Below are 25,259 nucleotides of genomic sequence, written 5' to 3'. Positions count from 1 at the left end.
CTTCAAGTGTAATATTGCGGATACTATTTAATATCCCGAGGGTAAGGTGAACTAATCTCAAACTGTTTGAACTTTAAAACATTTAGTCATTTAAAATACTTTAGTTTTCTTGAATTTATTTAAAATACTCAATTAATTAAAATAGCTCAGATTGCTTGAATTTATTAAAAATATTTTAATCACTGAAAATAACTCAGTTTGTTTGAACTTATTAAAAATATTCAGTTATCCAAAGTAGCTCAGATTTTTTGAACTTATTAAAAACATTCAATTGTTCAAAATAGATTAGCTTGTTTGAATTTATTCAAGGTATTCAGTCATTTAAAATAGCTCAACTTGTTCGAATTTGTTGAAAATTCCTCAAATTGTCTGAATTAACTCAAAATATTAAATTGTTAAAAATAGCCCAGATTGTTTGAATTTAGTAAGAATATTCAATTATTCAAAATAGGTTAAATTGCTTTTGTTCTTAAAGATAAGATTATGAAAAGAATTGTTTGCATAGCATTTGTATTTAATTTGTAGTTAATTATTTTACGTTTAGTTAACTCCTTGCCATATTTCGAAAAGTTTCTACCAGTGACGCATTCACAGTTCAAATCTTACTCGAAATTAAATACCCTTCAATTTGAAGTTCAAGCCCAACTACAATTTGCAAAGTCAATCATTTCTGAATACAAAGACATAACATTTCGACTTTCCTCGTACATTTTAATATTATATTAGCGAACGATTACTTCTACCTAACGCACAATTGAATAATGCAAGGGATTAATTCTTTCGGTATGTACCCTAAAAAGTTGCAGATAAATAAACAACGTGATTACAAGTAATCCGTAAAAGCGAAATGCTAGGAAATAAAGAAATAAATGAAATGAAAAATTCGGGAACACACATCCCGAATAACGAGGGGAAATCTTAAAAAATTAAAAATCAAGTATTGTCTTTCTCTCGAGAAAAAGTTCTGCGCGGTACGATTTAGTGAATTTTCCACAAGAGGGGTGTGTACATATCTCCATGGAAGTGGCGCCGCCCCCGAATGGGTTGGACCAATCCCCTGAAATAAACCAACCCCCGTTCCGTCATGTAACACGGAGCTTGATCGGGGGTGAATTCTCCGAAGGAGACTTCAGTTTCCTCGGTGTCGTCTATCGAGTACGATAAAGCGACTCTCTTGCAGTGAGAATTCCAGGGATAAGCGAAATAATCACAACATCTGGTCCTGGTAATTTCAGCCGAACAACCGATTTCGAAGTGATGGCAGGGCCGTATCTGTCGCCTCTGGGCCCCCAGGCAGATCTGCTCACCGAGTACATGTTTGGAAGACGTCGTCAGGTCAGTGTACGTTTCTATTTTGCTTCTGTTTCCGTTCTTTTTTCATATTTTTGCCGATTCATGTTCATACATTTCGAAATATATAATGATTATATATGGTGTAAATCGATAGAAATTTATGTGTTGTGAATTGTTAGAAATTTGAATACTCTTGCATATTTTTTTGTGGAAATGGGTTATGTTCTTTCTTCTTACAAACTGTTTTTTGCTCTTTTGAAATTATTTTGCAGTGTGTTTTGTTCTGATTGAAATACTTTTTTTTTGCTTTGATTGATACGTTTGGAATAATGATAGAATTCAAGAAGAAGTAATTGTAATCTATAATTTCCTAATAATTAAATAATTTTTCATTCGATTAATTATATAAAATTTACATTAAATTTAAATTGTCAGTGTGGTGAACGATTTTTATTTCTACAGTTACTAAATTGGAATAATATGTAATGGTGAATTTACTTCTTAAAGTTTTTTAAAAATTATTGTTTAAAATGTTAAATAATTTGTACTCGATAAAAAATTATAATTATTCATTATAAGACAAGTTTAAGAGAATGGTTGAGAATTTCGTTACCGATATCTCACTGTTGGACAGCTTTGCTAAAATAGCAAATCTAATTTCGGAGTGAATTAAAAAATTAATTAATTTGAATTAATTTTTGTGTGAAAACAAATTATTTAGTATTATTAGTTTATTGTATTATTATACATCTTTTATTTATAACGTATACAATGCGTGCATACAAATGCTATAAGTATTATTGAATCATAAGTAGTTCCTTACTTCTATAATTATTAATGTAAATTTTTATTTGGAATGAATAATTTCAAGGATACCTATCGTGCTCGCAATTATTATATAATTTCCTAATTATTATTATTATAAAGTAACGATCATATTTTTTTGCATGCTATCGCATATTTCTGGAGCCTAGTAGTCTTTCAAATTTGAATGCAAGTATTTCTTTTATTTCTTTCTGTAGCGATCATATTTTGATTTGTAATTGAATTTGTATAAAAAATTTAAATTTCATCGTTACAAATTTAATTTTTAATGCGAATCTATTAACTTGCGTGCAACTTGATACTAAATAAATATTGTTAGACTATAAATAGTTTGAATAAGTATTCTATTCTTCTTCCTCTTCATAAACAAAATTTAAATATTTACTCCAAAAATTTGAAAAAGATTCATAATCATACAAAGACGATAATATAAGTGTTGATATAAACACATTGGATCACTACAATAAGATGAGTCGAACTTCATTATTTTCTGAAATAAATAACAATTTTAAAAATCGAGATAAATACATACAGTAAAGTTTTGTTATATTGCCATAAATGAGGTTGTGTGCGTTGAGAAATTCTTTTAATTCCTAATTTATGGTGTTGATTAGAAAGCTTGTTCTTTGATGGGGCGGTCTCTACATGGACTCAGTATGTGAAGGTGGCAATATAACGAGAGTACTGTGCGAAAGACACCACGGCTTAAAAATTGAATCGTATCAACTGCGGTATGGTTGACAATAACTGTATCATAAACCATTATAAATCATAAAACAATAATAATGTATGCGTCAAATCACAAAAATCATAGGAATAATTCATATATCAAAGCATAATAATCATAATAATAATTCATATATGAAATCAAAGTAATAAAATTAAAATAATTTATATATAAAATCATAATAATCATAACAATTCATATACCAAGTCATATTAATGATAATAATTTTTATGATTTATCACCTATCATATCTAATCATTGCATGTTACAACTCAACTGTGTTATATCAGTTACAAATCATAATATTGTTTGAAATTTACGTAAATATGGCAACTATCGGTGTAAATATTGTTTTATTAATCATATTGAATTGTAGGTATAATATTATTTGTTTTAGTGCGCGATATTTGTGTTATACAATTAAAATTTATGATAGTGTGCGTATTCGAACAAATGAGCTCCATTCTTACAAGTAATTTACTATTTCAACATTAAATTAAGTTAAATCAGGCAATAGTTTTTAGGGGTGTTGTAATAAACTGAACATGGAAATAGTTTCAATAATTTCTAGTAGACAATATTTATTTTTTTCTACTGTGAATAATAACAATATATTGATAATACATAATTAACCAAAAAGGAACAAGTACGACGAGATTTTATATTTTAAAATAATAATACAATATTATAACAACATTTCATTATATTAACCCTTTGCAATGAGTTGCTAATTTTTTAAATTCTAATAACTTCAGTAATTAAATTAAATAATAACAATTTGTGAATGTTGACCTGCATTACATGAAAGTACACAAATTCTAAAAGTTTTCTAATTTTGTATATTTACAGTTTTGACAACAAGATAACATTATACTATCATAAAAGATTTTTACGATATTGTTGATATTTAGAGACTAAAGTGATTAAATCCATTTTTTCATATTTTTACAAGTAAAACATTGAGAAAAAGAAAGGTAGAAGTTTCTCGGACTTATTATTATTTTGCCAAATGAGTAACTCATTCAATGAGACTTTTTAACTATCGTGTTAAACGTAAAATAGGTAACTAATTCCTTGATTAGAAATGAGTAATTAATTTAGCACAAAATAATTTCGATTGGCAGAGTATCCCTCAGGTAAATACAACCGCAGAGGGTTAACCGTCAAACGGCGGATGCCGCGTTCATTGTGATCCAAACCTACGGAATCTATACAAGAATATAAATTAGCTCAAATAATTTAAACTAAAGATTTCTATATATTTGAAAAGAATCTAATAATAAATACAATAGTTTAGAATTTAGAAAATGAAGATAAAATGATGTACAATTAAATTTGACACTTGATTTGTGTACAGATCTCAAATATTTTCAATAGAAAAATAAATAAATGGAGGACTAACAAACTAGTTTATGTAATTATTATTTATCTCTAAAAGACAATATACAATTTGTCAAAAGCTTCTTAAGAATTTCTGTAATTTAAAGTGGGGATATGATCATTTAACTTTCTTAATCTAGTACTAAATTATTGGATATCTCATTTTATCGTCTGAGAGTTAATCCAATTAAATAGAGTTAATTCAGTGTCAATAGTTTATTATTTTAGGTAGAGATTTTAAAACATTCCAAATTTCCGTAAATGGAATATTCTGTCAGTGTTACTGTAATTACCTTTGAGTTAATTTCCTGTCGTGATCATGTAACGAGTGTTGTTTCATAAGTTAGATAATTCGATATAAACAAATATGAATTAATAGAGTACTTGAATTCATATTTTCGATATTGCATACTCGATAGAATAAAGCTTGATTTAATAACATCAGTAATTAAATTTTAAATATTTTGATATTTATTAACATGCAATACAGAGACAAAGTGAACACGTGTTGTTGCAAAAGTGGCGCGAATAAACTTGTTCGATTTCAAATTATTACAAGTCTTGAATTTATAAAACATGCAACAAAATGACGTATGAAATATGTGATAAAATGTTTAATAAAATGAAGTATGAAAAGCGTAATAAAATATACAAAAAATGGGGTGTAAAGTATAATAGAGTTAGTTCGCTGACCAACGTTTTAGAAGCATAAAAATTGCATTTTTTTAAACAAAATTACTTTTCCAAATTCGAATATTTTCGCACCTTCTCTATGAATTTTAAATAACAGATTTCAAATGTTGATAAATGACATAAGAAGATTGGTAATAACAATTATGTTAATAATTACACTTGGCATGAATTCTCGAAAATCGACTAAAAATACTAGCAACTATGTTATTTTGCAGGGTGTTTTCGAAATGGCGGTGCAAACGAAAAATGAATGAATCAACGCGGAAAAATAATTGAAAAACATGAAATACAATTTTTTAGTAGATGGCTCTATTTTCAAGAAAATTGAATTTAAACTTTTTTTTAGTATTTGTAGTAAAGATTATTCTCAGTGTAGAAAATAATAAAACCAACAAATTGTTTTTTAATTCTACAGTAAACAAATATTGTACATCAACAGGTATAGTTATAAATATCGCTAAAACAGGTTTATTACTTTATATTACTTCATCAGGTTTGTTACTTACGTGTGATCTTATAATAGACTAAATTCATCGCGTTAATATCTACATCAATAATGTTATGAAGAATGCCTGATAACGAACTTTAATAGCATTCATTAATTTTCAGAATAATGAAAATCTGCATTTATCATTTCAAAAAAATTTTTTTTGTAAATACTTCGAAGCTGTTCAAGCTCAGTCTCCTCGAAAATGAAGTGACATGCGAGAAAATTGTATTCTATATTTTTGGTTATACTACCATTTTGAAAATACCCAGTATATATACTGTTAGATGTATCAATCAATAATCAATTATTTTTATTTAACAAATTAAAAGTGTAGGTCAAATGAAGAATATGCTGTCCCTTGTTCTTCATACAAAATGGCGTCAAGTATTACGGAGAAATAATAATTACGAGACAATAGATTTGTTTTATGACAAAAAATACTTATTATTTACAAGAAAATGATTATATGTTAATGCATATATGTAGGTATATTTAATAGGTATTTATGCAAACATTACACTCTTAAATGACGAGTTCAAATGTTTTACATTTGACTTATATTCAGTTGAACTGTTACATTATATGTAATAATTATCTATTAGTAAAAAAAAATATGTCTCGTACACATTGTATAAAATTAGAATTATTACACACTAGCATAATTTAAAACGGTGAAATATTAAGTAAAATAAAAATGTGTACGAATGAAAGTTTATTACTTGGTCAGCTTGTATTCAGCATCCGCCGCATGCATATTATGCGATCATAACGCTATTTACTGTTCAAAGGTTAATAACTGATAAATTTTGCAACAATATTTATTCACGCCCTACAAAGAGGAAAGTACAAGTAGAAACTTAACCAGTAACTTAACCAATTGTAGTATAGCAAGATAAAAATGTTTACATTTCAACCAATAACTTTTTTAACTTAAATCGACAATTTAGAACCTCAAAAATGAAGTTATGCAGTTACTAATTTCTAATAAAATTCATAATTACAAATTTTAAACAAGTTTTTCCCAAAATCTCTTTCTTCAAATTGATGTGCAACGAAATAAAAAGTATTAAATCGATACTTTTATATTAGTTTATATAAATATTTTATTGAGATAATGAAGCTCTAAAAATAATGAAATTATGTAATTTAATTTGTCTAATTTCATATTATTATTTACATCAATATTTTTCTTCAAATTATTAATTTTGTAGTGTTTCTGGATTTGAGGTTCATTACATATGCGCGTACGTAATTTTTCGAAGAAGCATGTTTTTTTAATTTTTGATGAAAAGAATAGTATCTATGTTTGAATACTATGTTTGAAACTAAGGTAACTGATGTAAGAAAACTTAATTTTGTTTTACCTACATGTGTTTTCTGTACATAATATTATATACATATGTGGATTCTCACTTATATGTAACAATTAGTAATGCAATAATTATCGTGTAATAATTACTTCTTGTCTTTGAAGCATTATTTTATTGATTATGGCTACATTAATCTTATTAATACTTCAATCAATTTCACTTGCAATCTCAAGTAAATTAACGTGGAAATAGGTCAAAGTGTTATATAAATTATATAAAATTTAATTATTACACATCTTTTTTACATTACATTGTACTTATTATACTGTGCGCTAATAATCGATATACTTTGTTATTCAAATTTCTTAATTAAATAAATTTCGTAAATTAAAGTGAATGAGAAATTAGTCATAACTTAATTTAATAAATTAAAGTTAAAAAGAAGTTAGTTATAAATTAATGTTATAAATCAAATTAATAAATTAAAAAGATGGAAAGTTATGGAAGGCGGTGTATAATGCATGCTCTTATGTATACATATGTATACGTGGCATGTGTAAGTATATGGAAATTATCTATTACTAAATACAGTATAAAATCTTCAATTTCTTCGTGTTCTTAAATATTTGTCACATACTTTAACAACTAGATAAACAATTTTAAATTTTGAAGCTACATGTTTTTAAATCAATTTTATGTTACTAACACAAAACCAATAAAATGCTATTCATGTATTTGAATTTTACATCTAAATTTTTTATTAGATTAAATACAATATGATGTAATATTGAGAGTACGATATAGATTTAGCGCAATAACAAAATAAAAAACGTTAAGTTTAGAGCTTCCTGTAAAAAAATGAGTGAATATATAATTTTAACTTTGAAGTACAAAAAAATGTTTTATGTTCTTGTATACTGAAATGAAAATTATTAGGCGAATATAAGCATAGTGATAGATACTAATATTTGGACATCTTGTGAAATGCCATTACTATGCATAATATTGTGCAATATATTGCAAATATTATTATAAGATATTATTATAAGGTATATATAGTTTCGCCATCGTCCTAGATTTACAAATGTTTAATCACTTATATTTGCAATGAAACAAAATTATAAGAATAATTAAATAATGAATAATACGTAAACTAGCTTTTACAATGAATTTTTATTTTAATGAAGGTTAACATACATTTTGACGAAAGCTTAACAAATTCTGTAACTTGAAATAACAGATATGAGATCCGTCATTTTTACGGGTTCCGTAAACTTAGTGTTAAATTCACCGTCCACCAATTTATAAACTAGGAATTAGTGAATTAATAATCACGAAACTACTGAATTACTAATTATAAATAAATAAATTTATGTTTGTGTTCTAAATATAATTTGAGTTATTCCTTTTCATTATAAATTGTCTTCAATTAGCACATTATTAATCAGTAACGAATATACTCGGATTTACACATTCATCAACCTATACAATTATTAGAATATAAAATTATTTAAATTGCCAATATAATACCGTTCAATGTGTTCAATGATGTTTACTGATATTATGCTCTGTAGAAATAAAATACGTACCAATGAATCTGCCGATATTTATTTACATTTGATTATTATTTTAATTTAATTGTAAAATTAACCGATGAAAAATGTCATGTTCTATTTCAATACTGTATACAACCTATACAAATAATATACATTTTTATAAATGATAATCTGAACAAATGTTGTTCGCCTTATTACTCGGAGAATAAGTGCTATAATTCATAAATTAATTACTTTAAAATAAACGCTAATGTATTAATAAATGTTATGTTCTCCTTTTTATTTGAAATTGTTAATTCGTCTTAAATGCACGAATTAGGTCAAACACAATATACAAAAGAAGCATTACTGTCATATATGATATATTTTGTAAGAATGTTAATATGTTGACTATTTTTTAATGTATTAAAATTATCATTGTACATTACAAAAACATATGTTTCATTTATTAAACACACATACTTTATGAATCAAGGTTAGATAATATTTAAATTTCCGTTCATAAACATATTCGGTCACTTAAAAAAACATTTTTAAACAAAGTAGTAATTTTCAATTCCACATTGAGTATTTTTTGTACTGAAAATGTCTAGAAATGCTAGAAATAATTTTTGCTAAATATTTATAAGAAGTGAATCTTCATTCTTTTGTTAATTACATTTTCTGCTCTTTCTATATTTATCCGTTGTTTCTTTACTTTTCTATGTTAGATAACAATTTTCCGAATATTACAATCTAATTTTATGCATGTTCAATAATCTTATATTACTATTTAATCACTTCTATAAAATACCTACGAGATTTAGATCTAATGATTTTAGAAGAGTGATTTTAGATGATTCTAAATTCTCGATTTATGTTTTGCATTGTTGTTTCGGAACACTTTGAAAACATTATGTATACATATAAGTTTAACGTTTAAAATATTGCTTGGATTTGAGAATCGCTGTTTTAGAAAAAGATAGAAATATATACATGTATTGATAAATAATAAAAGTTGCAATGTTATTTAAAAATTATTTTTAAAAAATTTCGAACCATATGTTAACCAAAAAGTAATTTTGATGTTTATGTACATAAAAATAATGACTCTTTTTGTTTATTCTTTTACTTCAATAATAGTAACACAATTGCGGTAATGTCATAAGCAGTTAATGAAAAATAAAAGAATTAAAAAATTTTGAATTTTATAGATTTAAAAATTGAAAATATACAAATGTTCATGTTTCAATATCTACGTCTGAAATTTGTAAATTGGAAAATTCAGTACTATTTATATTTCTAAATTTTGTTGATTTATAAATTTGATAAAATTATCAAACTCTCAAATATATAAGTTTTTAAATCTTTGAATTTCCAAATTCTTAAATTCCAAAATTGTCATATCACCAAATTCCTCAATTCCTAAATCTCTAAATTTCCAAAATCCATAATTCTTAACTTCTCAAGTTTCCTGATCCCCATGTTCAAAATTCCAAAACTTCCAATTTCCCTTTCCAAATTTTCAAATGTTCAAATTCCTCAATGTATACAAAATAAATGAAAGGACTCCTCATCAATCTAATAACACATCTTTAATTACCTTTGTAACTGATACCATAATGTACTAGCATGATTTAAAGTAATTCAATAAATCAAATTATTTTTGCTTCTCTTTTGCTTACTATACACAAAATGTACATATATTGAAAGCATGTAAAGTAAATATTGAATACCCTTTAAAATAATATAAGTTACATTGTATGTATATACACGAACAAGTATTAATTATTATTAATTATATCTGAGCAGAGACGCAATCGGACAACTTTCACTCCACAGCAGCTTCAAGAATTGGAGTCCCTCTTCCAGAAGACGCATTATCCAGATGTTTTCCTGAGAGAAGAAGTTGCTCTTAGAATTTCACTTTCAGAAGCTCGTGTTCAGGTTAATACATAATATTGTTAAGCTTATTTCTTATTCCTCTTTCTTTTTGTTGTTGAGCTACATTAAAAAGGAAATTATACTTTTTGTATTCATTTAGTATTTCTGAATAATATTCTTGCGATACTTTACCCTTATTTGCTCCTTTTTCTATTATTGATATATGTTTTTGTTTGCATGAAATTAGTGCCACTTTATTGTGAGAAACATTAAAAAAGAATGATATTATAGATTACAAAGTAGTGAAGAGGTTGCTAAGAGTAGACATTAACGATACCAAGAAAAAACTGTGTAAATTCAATGGTATATTGTTAGAAATTAATATCGTCACTAAAAATATTAGAAAATTAACAGTACTGAGTCAGCTCGAGACATTATTAGACAAAGTTTGGTTAGTAGCAGTCACGCTGTCAAAATTCCAATATCTTCTGTCATCTTTTTGCAAAGTTATAGATGAATAATTTTTTTTACTTCTTTGAATATAATTTTTAACGCTACTTTTATAAGTTTTTACAGTTTGAATGTAAGTTGTAATACTTTTGAGTAATATAGGTAACAGACACAGTTAATTAGCTGTTTAGTGGTAAAAAATACAATGCCGCAACTGATTGCCACCGATATCTATCAACATTTTTGATAACTATTGCAGATGAATTAGAGTGCGCAGTCATACATCATCCAAAAGTGTGCACATACCTTCTTTGTCTTATAAATTTCTCTCTTAATTTTTTCAACAGGGTTATTATTGTTTAAACGAATTAGCTATGTTATGTAATATGTATATAATTTTGCTGTTTTCACTGAAACCTATATTAATAAAAAAATTTAATATGTAAAAAACAATACAATGTTCATTATATACCTTTAAAAATGTATCTAATAATAATATTAATAATGGTAACAATGATGATAATAATAAAAACTGAAACGACATTAATAACTTTGTTAATTATAACGTAATTCATAGCAATAATTTTTGTTTTCACTGTCAAATATTAATGTAAATTAATAATTACATTTATTAATAATAATTAAAAATTAAATAACAATAATAGAAAATACTGACTATTGGAAAAAAAGAAAAGATGGTGGTTGTGTATTCTTAGCTAACTCTATGCATATTTTACACGATTATCCGTCTAATTGTTAGACGTATTTGCATGTTATGTTAAGAAATCGTGTTGTACAATAACCTGTAACAATAATTATTTAAAAGCCGACTTAAAATGTTCGTAAAACATCGTACTGTAATGTGCTTGTCTTATTTTATCGGTATCAAATAAAACGAAGTTAGTACGAGCTTAAATCTCTTAGGTGCGTACTCTCAGCAGCCTCTCTCATGCGTTGTAAACTAAATAATTCCTTTTGCATGAAACGTTCTGTTTTAACCAATCAAATACTTGTGTACATATCATTTAATTATGGCATTGTGTCATATTATTCAATAAAATTTTATTAATAACCACAAGACTTTAAGTATGAAAAAGTCAGAAATTAACGGAAGAAAGCGTAAATAACAAAATAACTGTGATGCAGAAAATGGCGAAGAAAATTTGCTTGAATAAGTGTTTAAAATGATGTCCATTAACTGCAATATATTTTTGTGAATTATTGTAGTGAATTCTCTTGTAACACGGTTAATTCGTTCCGTTTTCGTTTGTGATATAGGAGGATTGTCCAAGTTTATGTAAAGTTGTATTGGAAACTGTTTTGTAAGAATACTGATGTAGGAAACTGGGCACAAATTTTATGCTGTATTATATTAAAATAGTGTTTCCAGAATACCGTATTATAGGATTGTCACAATTTTTGCGCAGAATTGATTGTGTTAATAAATTAAAATATGGTTGTATACAGTTTATGTTTCTTGTAGTTCACAGGAAGCGTAGGGAAAGAATACGAAATATGATTTATCGATTGTTTAATAATTTCTATGTGGAAATTAGTTTAATTCTGGAGTAGTCATTTCATTATTTGCAATAACCTTTCAGTTTTCGTCTGCCATTTAAATCTAAACTTGTTACCAATTGATCGAAATTTAAAACAAAAACAATTTTTTCCCGAAATATTTAAATACATTCTTTCATTTGAGACTAATTCTTAATTTTTAAGTGTTAAGTATTAAATAAAGTACCCACTAGATGAGTAGTTTTCAATCTTATTATAAACAAGTACTTACATATCACCAAAACCACAATTCAAGAATTTTTGTATCGTCAAATAAACTTTAATAAACTATGCCTTGTAAGGATAGAAAATGTATTTATGAGAATTTATTTGCTCAAAAACAAAAACTTAAGACAGCTTATACACTAAATTATAACATTGTTATATATATTTATCTCGTTTTTGACAGAATAATTGTATAAGAAAGAAATAAAATAATATAATACGATGAACAGTCAATACAATTTAATTTATTACGATGCATTACTTATTCCTAAATGTAAAATTGGTTCAAAATCAAATTTTATTTTTATTTCTCTATTAAAATAAATAAAATTCAGACAAGAATTTATACGAGGTGTGACACAAAAGTAACGAAACTAAGTCTGTAATTTGAAAAAACAATGAAATTGGCAGCAATTGTTTTCGTGGCATCATTCCACATACCTCCTCTATCCATGTTACCAATTTGGATTGAATCGGTTATACCATTTGGAAGTATTGCGTTATTTAGTGAACACGTGCAACTGCATTCTGCCAAAAAAATGTCTAACGTAAAAACCGAACAGCGAATAAATATCAAGTTTTTCGTAAAGGTTGTTGAACTCTTTTGTAACATGTAATGAGACATGGATTTTTACTTATGACCCAGAAAGTAAGCGCCAGTCAATGGAGTGGAAGTCTCCAGGATCCCCAAAACCCGGAAAAACACGCACTTCAACATCAAAATTCGACATTAATGGAATCGTAATGATTGAGTGGTTTCCTAGTGATCAGACTGTTTATTATTAACTATTACATTGAAATACTAAAAAGACTTCGTGAAAAAATTAGGAAAAAAAAGGCCACAGTTGTGAAGCGATGGATGGCTGTTGCACCAGGACAATGCACCCGCTCACACGGCACTGTCTGCCAAGCAGTTTCTGACCAGTAAATTACTGTGATGAGGCATCTTCCTTATTCACCTGATTTGGCTCCATGCGACTTTTTTTTATTTCCTAAAGTTAAATTTTGTTTAATGGGAACCCATTTCACCTCAGTTAAAGAGGTTCAGGCAGAAACGGAGAATCTCCCGAAGGGACTTCCAAAAACCTCGTTCCAGAATTGTTACCAGCATTGGTAGCGCCGAATGCAGAAGTGTGTGAATACTGAAGGAGGCTACTTTGAAGGTGATAATGTCACAGAGAATTGATTCTGCAGGTACAATGATTTATTGGACTAGTCTCGTTACTTTCGTGTCACACCTCGTAAATACACTGGAGTATTAAATATCAAGAAAAATATTCACTGATTTTTTTCCGATATTTTAACCCTTTCAAAGTTAAAATATTTATTTTATGAAATCTTTGCATATTTTACACTATTTTTTTACACAATGTCCTAAAAACGCGATACAAACAATCATGTAGTAATTTTATATGCAAAATTGAGTTTGAAAAAAAGAATAACATTTTCTGATTTTTGACTTCATCCCTAAGAAAATTGAATTTGAAAAATTACTAATATATTCGTAAGAAAATTTCAAGGAGAATGATACTTTCAATGGCTTTTTCATTGATCTAAAAAATAATTGAGTTATCAATAAACAAATGAATTTTTGTTATTTTTCGTGATCATTTTGATATTTTCATAGTAAAAGTATGGTAAATAATGAAATAAATGATAACATTATGAAAGATGTTGATTGATAATAATAACTTAATCAATATTATTAAATAATTTCAGTTACATTTGAAATTATTTCGAATTAATTTAAATTTAAAAATTGTATTCTTCACTGCCATTTTCATTTAAATATTCTGAAGAATTTATAAATTCAGTTTTCTGAAAAACGTAGTTAAATATGAAAATATGTTATTCTTTTTTTCTGAGTTCTTATGCAATTGATTTTTGTGACGCTCTTTATACACATACAGGATTATTAAAATCAATTTTTATTTTTGTAAATTCTTGCTGTTAGCGTAATTATAATTTTTGTCTGATATGAATCTAGTCTCTTAGCGTTACTAAAACATTAGGTTCTAGTATTATTTAAATCTAACATTATTTTAATTAATTATTTCACTTAAAAAGAACATTATTGTATATTTTGTATTCAGTATAAAATATTACATGTTGTATTTTGGTCAACAAATGTTTACGAATCGACAATAATTTTGCGGAACCCTGGCGCCATTTACTGCAAATAATTTTAAATATGTTTATACGAAGCATCTGTTTTTATGTGTAGACTACATATATTGTCAAGACTTACATTCTATATAGAATATATTTACTAATATTTATATCGAATATATTTTGTGCATTCTTATAAAGTATCTCTTGTGCACATGAAAACTACTTTCTATGAAATTTTTTAAAGCTTCAAAGCAGGAAAGGAAACGTTGCAATGGTAACATGTCTCGTTGTGTCCGATACAACGCGCATTCCTTTTGTAGATATTTAATACACATTGAACAGAATAGTAAAAGGTAGCAAGTTATCGGTATATGAAATTATAATGCATTGAGTACAAAAGAAAAATATGCTTGAAATTTAATTGAATGAAACAGATTTTAGTAACGTGTTATAAAAAAATGTTCATAATACAAGACAAATTGTTATATTCAAATGCGTTAAAATTAATACACGACACTTACTTATATTACCTCATGCAATAAATAAAATATGCTCTCATACGTAAAATAGTTTCGTTGTAACATTGCGTGAATAATGAGGTTTAGAATATTATCGTATAATTTTAACAGTAATATAGAATGTGTTATTCATTTAATGAAACAACAACGAGTTTTAAAAATCAGGATTTTTTGGAAAACAAATTAAATTGTTTTAAGGTGTTATAAATTATAACTTTACAAGAATAGAGTATGAAAAAGCTATCATGACTATTTCAAAAACTCCATTTGTAAGCAAGGAAAGTTCTTTTTATGTCAACCCTTACCCGATCAAGTTTTAATAGACTCATACAGTAGCTATTATATTTAACGTAGAAACTAATAATATATGACCTAGAAACTAATTAGATTAAACCTTAGTTGAAATCGTACATTAACATTTATAATACAATAAAGATTCGATATAAGCGTTCGGGTCTGAACTTTCGAAATATTGACCTGTTTTTTGAATAAAATTTTTGACGCTGTATTTTTGTTACTATTGCTAAATATAAGAAGTCTGTGATCGCTTTATGTTTGCAGAGTTTAATTAGCAACTTCGGATTTAGATAGCCTGTATTAATTTTATTGAAAGCTCGTGTTATGCTTCAAAGTTAGTTTCAAATTCCAAGCTAGTGCGGTGTGTTTAGTGTTTGACTACTGATGTGCAATTGACCATGTCATTAATTATAATAAGGTGCAAAATAATTATAAATCATTATTAAATAACAATTCAATGAATAAATAATATAATTTGAATAATAATTGAATAAATTATTATTTATTATGCGTGTAAACAGTTCAAAATTAGCTGAAATTAGCTCAATTAGTTTGATAGTAATTTTCATTTGTTCAATTATACAACATATTAGCAAAATTATACGCACAAAATTCGTATAAAAAGAGAGTAGCTCTTAATTATATTATACTTATGTTATAACTTTTCAACAGAGCGTTCATAACCGTATATTAATATCATTTTTCTACTTTTATTTTCGTTTCGTTTTATTTTCTGTAAAAACTGGGACATCCTATATGTATGTTATGTTAATATTGATTAACACTGATAATATTGATTGATAGTATTGGTAATATTGATTTACATATTAACATGTACTTATATTCCTCAAATTTTATTATACGCTGCAAATTGCTTCAAATTCCCGACCTCGGCGTTGACGGGGAATATTATATGCCGCAAATTGTCAAATTGCTTTAAGAAACTGTTAATATTACTTTGCTCTTCAACACACAATATCTTATATTTATTTTTAAAATATGTTACAAGCTATTAGTTTTTAGCCCGCTAAACTTCATCTTGAGACATCATTCTTCTTAATTTTTTTACGTAATCCGATGGTATTTAGTAAATGCAGACAAAATATAACTACTTCGAATGTCGGAATGCATTAGTTTAGAAGTTGTAATGTTCTTATAGTTTGGTTTTGGAGTACAGCTTACAATAAGCCAGGTGAATTGTGTTATTTAGTAAAACCTTTTATGTTCGGATCGTATCCATTAAAATTGCCATTAGATGAATATTATTTCGATAGCAAACTTTTCGCCATAAATATTCGCACAGTTGCAGTGCAAATTCATTGTCGTGAAAACGTCCTCTTCTTCTCATCCACCTTTTTCCAGGACGCCAGTATGACTCCAATTTTTGAGTATGTGTACCGTCGCTAGCTAACACTTATTGAATTTCATTAAGCAAAGTTTAATCAAAATTTGGCCGCAACCTAACGGAAATTCAAAGTAAATTATACTTGCCTACGAACTGTGATTAACACTCTTATGCATATAGCCCTCTGCGTTGAGTCCTGTACAACTTTTGAAACAGTCCGTGTAAAACTATCGATATTAACGTGTTCTTGTATAACTGGTAATATAGTGAATGCCTCATGATTCTGAATTACAATTATGCGATACTTGTTTGTGTTAGAGTCGACCATCCCCAACACCTAATGATCGATTTCTTTTCTCACTCGATTGTATTTTCTTTTACCAAATTTCGCTTCGTCGATCTTTGAAATCATGTAAAAATATGATTTGATTTGTGGGACATTCTCAGTACAACTGACCGACCGCCTGCTGGTAGCTGGATAAATATTTAATGTGACCCATACTACTTGCATTTTTCTGTACTTAAATTATGTATCTCAATAAGCATTGTAGAATCAGGCTTTGAGGTTCCTACTAATAAATATAAATAAATATGTAGCTTAAGCAATACTACTCGTATTTTTCTCTACCTAAATTATGTACCCGAACAATAATTGTAGAATCAGACTGAGACTCCTCTTAATGAATTCCAACACTCAAAAGCATTGTATTTCGTCTGTATATATCAAACAATATTTGATTATGCAAATAAAGTTAACAAAATTGGTGTCCCAGAATGAAGTTTTCTAAATTAAAGAATTTTAATTCTTTAACTAAAGAATTTTATAATGTAATATCGGTTGCTCGTGTTCCAGGTTTGGTTTCAAAATCGGCGAGCAAAATGGCGGAAGCAGGCTCGGCTACAGCTGTTACAAGACGCATGGAGAATGCGATGTTTAGGATTAGGAAGTGCGGCACCTCTTCTTTTACGGCCGCCACCTACAACCGCTTTAGAACGCCCTGATGCTGCATCACCGGTACCACCACCACCACCACCTCCTCCACCACCTCCACCATCAACCTCTGCTACCACGAACGGATCACCCTTAGCATCGATCAGTGCTAATAAAATATCTGACACTTCGGCTCTATCCGTTTGCAGAGATTATCGGATTCTACCACCTCCTCACGGGTAAAAATATATATTATTACATTTCTCTACTTTTCATTCTCTTCAACTTTACACGTTCAAATGGAATAAGTGCCATAAGTTGGGGTAACTATGGTTAGATTAGCGTACCTTTGTTCTGAAGATAGAAAATGACTTTCGACTTTGTTCTGTAGATAAATGCAAATAAAAGTCGTGAATTATTAAATGTAAACAATAATCGTCAACTGTTAAATGTAAGCAACAGCTGTTAAAAAATACCGATTAGGTAATTTATAATTTACAGAGTAGCGAGATAAAAAATGATCATTTCCCAGATGTGAGCCAAAAACAGGTGAACCTAAGTTATCGTAACTTGCGGTAATTAAAAATAGATTAAGGTGAAGTGGGGTAAATGCAGACTGGTTTTTGTGAAATTGGTATTTAAACGCAAGTATTTTCAGTCTGCTATGTAAATACTTAACGCTGTCGATATCGAACGCTTTGCACAATTACTACGATTTAATTAATATTAAGTAGGACCTTAATTTTCCTTGTACATTTTGATTTTGATAGAAAATTGTTTAAAATGTCAACTACTCTGCACTTTCCCTGAAAATGGGGTAAGAGCGTAACTTGAAGTTAAATACTTTGAAACTTTATTTCATGTGCAATAGGGCAAGAGCAGAATTATTAACAAATCTGCTATAAAATGCTTTTTACTGCATTATGCAAGTACTGTATACTGCAAACAAGTACTCTTAGCTGAAATATAAAAGGGGATATAGTGGATGTAGGGGGGACATAGGGGAAACAAAACAAGGAAGCAAACATACTAAATGGAGAAATTTCGCTCATATTGTAATAAAAATAGCCTGTATAGCCACTTGCCCCGTTAACGAACTTACCCCACTTCACCTCACTAAGTTAAATTATTAATTAATCAGATTATATTTGTATAGTCTGATAGAGTAATTTAATTTTTTTAAAGGTATTTCAGGACGTGGTAATTCAGCGGTGTACAGTGCCGAGCACGGTAGGCTTCCCTAGGAAAATGGCGCTGTAGGGAAAGGGGACCCCACCATGTGTATAAACGTTTACAGCGTTTGTCTACTAAAGCTGTAAATTTTCTCTAGAGAAGCCTACTGCGATCGCTACTGTATGTATTCCTGCTGTACTTTGAAATCTTTTTTTGTTAGAACAATAGAAAATATTATAATTCAATTTTTCAGATATGTTTATTAAAATATACACGATGTTAAAATGAAATATATTAACTTCTATTGAACTCTTTTTATTTTATGATGATATAGTAGACTCTTCTTAAAGGTTACTGTTTGTGTTGCTAATTGATCAAGTTTCTCTTTGAACTTTAATGGATTAAACGTGTAGAAAATGATGGAGGTTATTTCTAATAATAAAATTAATATACATTTTAGATGTTTTGTAATACTGGAAATACGATATGAATGTTTATGCTGCGTGTAATAAAAATGTAACAGTTCAGTGAAAATATTCACTAAAATGTTAAAAGAATATGGATTTTTCGATCCACAAAAACGTAAGCATAGTAAAATTGTAGAAAACGAAGTAAACTGTACTTTTATTTTAGCATCAATTGTCCATAATTCACATATCGATACTCGGTACCACGGAGTACGGGTATCAGAGTGGTATTGTGTGTATTCTTCGTTTTCAGTAATATTACTCATATCACCTATCGAAGATATGGGAGTATATTATGTATTTATACATACATGTATAAATAATTAAAGAAATGCTTAAAAGTTTATTGTTCAATCAAAATCAGATTAAAAAAGCATATTGATGTAATAACCAACAGTTGTAGCTTAAACTGAAACCCATTTTGACAATACCTGAATAATTATTAATTTTAGTCCCCATCTTCTCCGACACACCTTTATCATTTCATACTTCATCTAAATTTAGAAATTAATATTCTCAAAAAACTGAAGATCTCAATTGAAAAGTAATTACAATACTGTATGTGTTCTCGGAAATCATGCAATTTTAGTTTAAAAAATTGATTTCTGCAGTGAACGATTTACAAATTATTAGAAATTTTCGCCTTGTATACAAAATAAAGTTATGAAAAAATAATCGGCATTGAAACATAAAGAATTAATATTATGTTTCAGATATTCGTTGTCCTGTGAGAAGTCCCCAGATAGAATGAAATGTGGTTGTGGTTCCCCTCCGAGGATATGTGGTAGTCCAGTAGAAAGAGACACGACCCTACCTATAAGAGACAGGCCTCAAGAAGCTGAGATGGATCTTACAGTAAAAGGGACATCTCGACACACACCAATCTCTACTTTATTCTGTCAGTTGCCTCAACAACAAGAATTCAGTCCTTCGCAAAATGTTGACGAACCTTTGGATGTTACACTTAACACTAACAAAAATAATTAGTTGTTTCACCCCTTTAACTTCCTCTAACTTTGTATTATTTATTCATGAAAATTCGTTTGCTTAATTCTGCTCCTTTATTTTCATTCGGAAAGATTAAATATAAAAATACGAGAATGATATAAAATCGATCTTTAAAGAAACTTTGCTCCAAAAGTATGTTACTAACATTTGAAATAAAACATGTACTTATAACGAAAAACATAGATAAATAGTTTGAAATTTAATAGTACTTTCACTGTACATTTATAATCTAATTATTTGACAAATCCATACTCTTAGTACTTAACAATACTTAATGTACCATATCACACAAAGGTATCTATCCTCTTAGAGTGAAACTTGCACGAGAAGATATCGAGAGCAATTCTTGTAAGAATCACGTTAAAAATTACTACAGAAACTCGATCATACGATCTTTCCTTGTAGCTCATCTGTGTTTTTGCGAGTAATATTCGTGAGCAAAAGGAGTTCTTACCCGGAAATGTATTTAACAGGAAAGTATCGACGTTTTATTGTATCATCCAGCTCCAAATAATTCTCAATGAGAAATGCTTTCTCGTGTGATTTTTCTCTCAAGAGGATACGTACACGAACACCTTAATTTTACTGAAATTACGTAACCTTTTAAGTATTGGAAACCGGGGTTAGTTATTATATTCTGTATTTCATGCCAGTTAAATTCCATGTTCAAGATACCATCTTTCTTCTTCTGATAGCTCTTGTTTCAATTAAACGAAAATTCTTTTGAAAAACAAGATATGTTAATTCAGAAGCTTGCATTACTCTTAAATAACCAGTAATGAATTGAGAATCTTTATTTTATTTATACTTCGTGATAAATCTGCGTGGATACATTTTTATTCTGCGATTTTAAATTAATTATATTATAAAGTATTATTAATAACTTGTTATCAACTGTTATCCATAACGGTATTAATTACTGTTTTAAGCAGTGGGAGAAGTATAATACCTCTACATGTTTTTCATAGGTTCGTATAATTTAAATTAATTCATTGATTATTAATCAAACAATTAATTAATATATTGAATTAAGATTACGTTCTTCTTGTGCAACAGATGATCTTGATTGACATTAGGAATAAATTATAAGTTCAAATTAGGATAGTGTATGCTTGTATTATTCCAACACACATGCAGTTGAAGAAGCACTAATTCAAATGTAGTAACTATAATTTGTTTACATTTACCGGATTGCCGGGAAGGAAAGATTTATGTAAAAAAGAAATGCAAAAACTTGCTATTTGTATAAAAAACCACAAGAACTTTAACGACATGGTATTGCATAAACAAAATAGAAACAAGTTCTGTACATGGGTGTATATCGTCAAGCCAACTCAGACACTTCATTTCCAAAATTCTATTTTAAACAGTAAACTTTTCATCGTAATTGCAACTAACCCCGGTTTTCCTACGGATGTGGTTTATAAACTACAACGTAATCTGTTGGTTTTGAACGGATACAGTTATTTTACACGTAGTACACGGAAAAATTAATTACAGGGCATTTACATTAGACAGCTGTTGCTTTAATGATTTTACAATATCAACTGCAGTTGATCATGTAAACCTTGTAATATCACAGTTGATAAGAAAATAAAAAAGAACATTCAAATTAAAATACAAATAAAATAAGTACAAATAAAATGAGTGAAATCTCCGAGTTTTAAACTCGACAGAAAAATTACAAAATGAGTATATCAATAAGTGAAATAATAATATTCTTTTTTTCAAAAAGTACGATTTAATATGTAATTATACATACTTATACGTAATGTACAAAAGGGTGTCAATTAAATGGGAATGGTTAAATATCTCTAAGAAGTTGGATATTAAGAAAATATCCTCACCATAATTGTATGATATCAAGACAGCCATTTTATCATATAAATAGTTGTCCCGTAGATAAAGTAGTGGTGGATATTTCAAGTTTAAGGTGTTCAATAGAGATTCAAGGTGAAGTTAGTTTTTTTAAATGCGATCTTGTATTTCTATTCATAACATGGTATCGTTTTCTGAGATAAATTCAACGACCTATTAGAACACATCATTGCATGTCGAGACACTTATAAATATCTGTAGTTAGGTGGACGCAAATCACTAGCATACATATGTATGGCCGTGTCGCTTGTTGTACCGATTGACACCATCCACGCTGTGCATAAACAGTAATTACGCTCCTTGTCTCCCGTTTCGCCCCTTAAACTCATACTTTTCTTAGTCCCACACCTTATTCTAAGATTCAGTTTCATTGGGGTGCTTTTATCGAAGTCCTTCGCTAACTTCAGTGTGCGATAAGTATACATTACCGCGTAGAAGGACGAGTTTTACCTTGGCCTTGGCAGTTAAAAACATTTTTAGAAAACAGAATAAATAAATATTCTGAATGCAACTATTAATAATAATGGTAACTTCCAAATTGCAGTGTCAAGTGTTGGACTCACTTAAGGCTCGTTTGAAACTGACTCTTAAAATAAAATTAGAAACTAGGAAAGGTAGAAGTTTAAGGGACAAAAAAAGAGACAAGAAAGCTAAACACTGTTTATGCATAGTATGAATGGTGTCAATAGACTCGACAAGTCATCGCAATTACGTTCGCCAGCGATTTGCAATCATCATTTGCAAATGTAATTTATAGTTCCTTTGTATGCAACAATATCAAGTAATAAGTCGTTGCATTTGTCTCAGGAAACTCTTTCATATTACGAATAAAAAAATGCAAAGTCCCATTTAAAAAAACTGATTTGACCATGGAATCTTTACCACCACTTACTTTACTTACAGAAAAATTATTTATACAACATAATGCTCTCTTTCGTACCATACAATTTTTACAGGAATATTTTTTTAATAATTGCAACCCCTTAAGGTATATTCAATTGTTTTTGGTTATTTGACATATCCTGCAAATTACATACTTTAAATATAACTATTTTGGTGATGTGAGGATGATTATTTCGATTGGTCAACCAATAATTGTCTAGTGTAAATGCCACATTAGTTAATTTAGAAATATTGAAATTTATTTGAGTATTTTACTCTATCTGTTCTATGAACGTAAAAACCTTTAGAAAGCTGTGATAATTATTGTTTACATAATTTTTGCTTACGAAGATTTTCAGTTCTGATTTACAGTTTAATTTTTTATTAAAATATCTATATCATTTTTTACTTCTATGTTATATAAGATTGCTAATTGTATTACTTACTTGTTACACGATACTCGATTGTTAGTACCTCTTGTTCCACAAAACGAAGAACACAGTTTATTTTATTTTAATATAGTTGCTAATCTACATATTTTATTTTTATCCTACATTTAATACAAATTAAAATACATATCTATATTTCTTTAAATACATTCGAATTATTACCGATCATGCAAAAACTCCAATTTTATATTCTGAAACATTCGTTGCGCTTTTGAAAGTTCTGATTAAAAATATAAAGTTTCTATATAGGTTATGTGACTTTACAACAAATACGACAGGTAAGGTAGCATGACAGAAATATTTTAATTTTAAATTGAAACGAATTATGAATACACTAGTAACATCTCTACAGTGTTTTCGATATAAACTTCTCCCACAAAACACAATACATAATGATTTTTATTACTCTGAAATTAAAACAATTATGTCATAAAAGGAATTTAGGCGAAATCATTTATACTTCATATTTCTTTTGTTTTCGAAGACATGAAATTCTTTTGATTGCGCTATTATTATTGTATTGATTGTATTGCTAATAAGAGAGCAACATAATAATAAAAATAAAATAATAACAACTTGCGGATGATTAATATCTCACTAACGATTTAAATTACTCTGTTTACAAGAAGAAAGAATTCATCAACTAGTGTTATAGTCAGTTCCAAACTTTAATTATCAAATACAAGAATTTTTGTATCGTTAACAAACATATACATGTTACTAGATTAACAAACTGACCTAAAATAACGACTAATTACAAATTTAATATTTATAAAGTCTAAATATATAAGTATTTAATTTAAGTTGTAGAAACTATATGATTTTGTAAAAAGATTTACGATTGGAATACATTGTTTCGAAATTGCTACTAAGAATATGTATAGTACTTAATAAATAAGGAATAACTTATTTAAAAAATTCACGTTGGGTATTTAATGTTCAATATTATTTCAAAAAGCAAAAAATGTGAAATTAATCGTTTGAAAACATTTCAATTCAATTTTATACAAATTTTAAATTAGTGACGTTATTAACTGACGAATTTTTATCTCTCTCGTGTTTATAACGAATACCGTTTGCATTTTGGCAAATCGGAGAACAAAATCTATTTTCAAAAAGAAGAGAGTTGTATACTGCTAATCTGTAAAAATGTTTCTGCGACAAGGAAAAAATTTCTTAGATCAAATTTTATTACTTATTTCTGTAACAGAACTGTTACACCTAAATCATTAAATCCAGTTTTCAGATATTCACAATTTCACATTTTATTGATTGTGGTAAATGCAATAGGTGAAATGTACTTAAATATATTAGTTGTGTTTAAATATATCATAAAATTTCTAGTAAACAAATGTTTATTTATAAATATAAAATGAATTGAAGTAAAAGCAGTTATGTACTTTATTTGTCCCATATTTAAAAACACGAAATGATTAGTAATTTACTATTGCTGTTACTTTGTACACCCATGTTTATTAATGATATTACATTTTCATATTATTCACCCATAACGATTGTACTTCATCAGAATAACATACTTGGCACACTGGTAATTTGGAAAAAATTATAAATAATCTTTGGGAGTTGTTTTTGTAATATTTTACAGTCGATTCCAATAAATTTAAACGTTGAATATTAAAAAAAATTTTTAAAAGTGAAAAAATTGAAAGAGTGATGGATTTCATAGAAAAGTAAAAAACTTTTTCCGATTTTAATGTAAGGAGCTAAAATTGTAGTTGAACACCCTTAAGATATAATAGTTTGAAGAAAAAAATTATGAAAATACCGAAGTTTGAAAAAGTATATACTATACTTTTCAGATTGTCAGGG

At 27.9% G+C, this 25,259-nt stretch overlaps 1 protein-coding gene across 3 annotated transcripts; it reads left to right on the top strand.

Annotated features, from left to right (window-relative positions):
- Window positions 1-1,144: 1,144 nt before the first annotated feature.
- On the top strand, window positions 1,145-24,982 carry LOC100882773 (uncharacterized). 3 transcript variants are annotated; one of them, XM_076531770.1, is made up of 4 exons: window positions 1,145-1,335; window positions 10,066-10,200; window positions 17,495-17,811; window positions 19,926-24,982. In XM_076531770.1, the coding sequence occupies exons 1-4, from the start codon at window positions 1,258-1,260 to the stop codon at window positions 20,197-20,199; spliced, it is 804 nt and encodes a 267-aa protein (XP_076387885.1). In that variant the 5' UTR covers window positions 1,145-1,257; the 3' UTR covers window positions 20,200-24,982. The 3 variants fall into 3 exon arrangements, with proteins under 3 accessions (XP_076387885.1, XP_012139996.1, XP_076387886.1); XM_012284606.2 differs by having other exon boundaries at window positions 1,145-1,341; XM_076531771.1 differs by lacking the exon at window positions 10,066-10,200.
- Window positions 24,983-25,259: the final 277 nt, after the last annotated feature.

Source organism: Megachile rotundata, chromosome 5, assembly GCF_050947335.1.
Source record: "Megachile rotundata isolate GNS110a chromosome 5, iyMegRotu1, whole genome shotgun sequence".
Lineage (NCBI taxonomy): Eukaryota > Metazoa > Arthropoda > Insecta > Hymenoptera > Megachilidae > Megachile > Megachile rotundata.
This window is presented reverse-complemented; position numbering and strand designations above follow the sequence as displayed.

Bases quoted from the DNA above. Each gene is read 5' to 3' on its own strand.
- LOC100882773 (XM_012284606.2), top strand. From the start codon at position 1,258: ATGGCAGGGCCGTATCTGTCGCCTCTGGGCCCCCAGGCAGATCTGCTC. The intron at 10,201-17,494 runs GTTAATACATAA...CTCGTGTTCCAG, and splicing joins TTTCAGAAGCTCGTGTTCAG to GTTTGGTTTCAAAATCGGCG. The intron at 17,812-19,925 runs GTAAAAATATAT...ATTATGTTTCAG, and splicing joins ATTCTACCACCTCCTCACGG to ATATTCGTTGTCCTGTGAGA.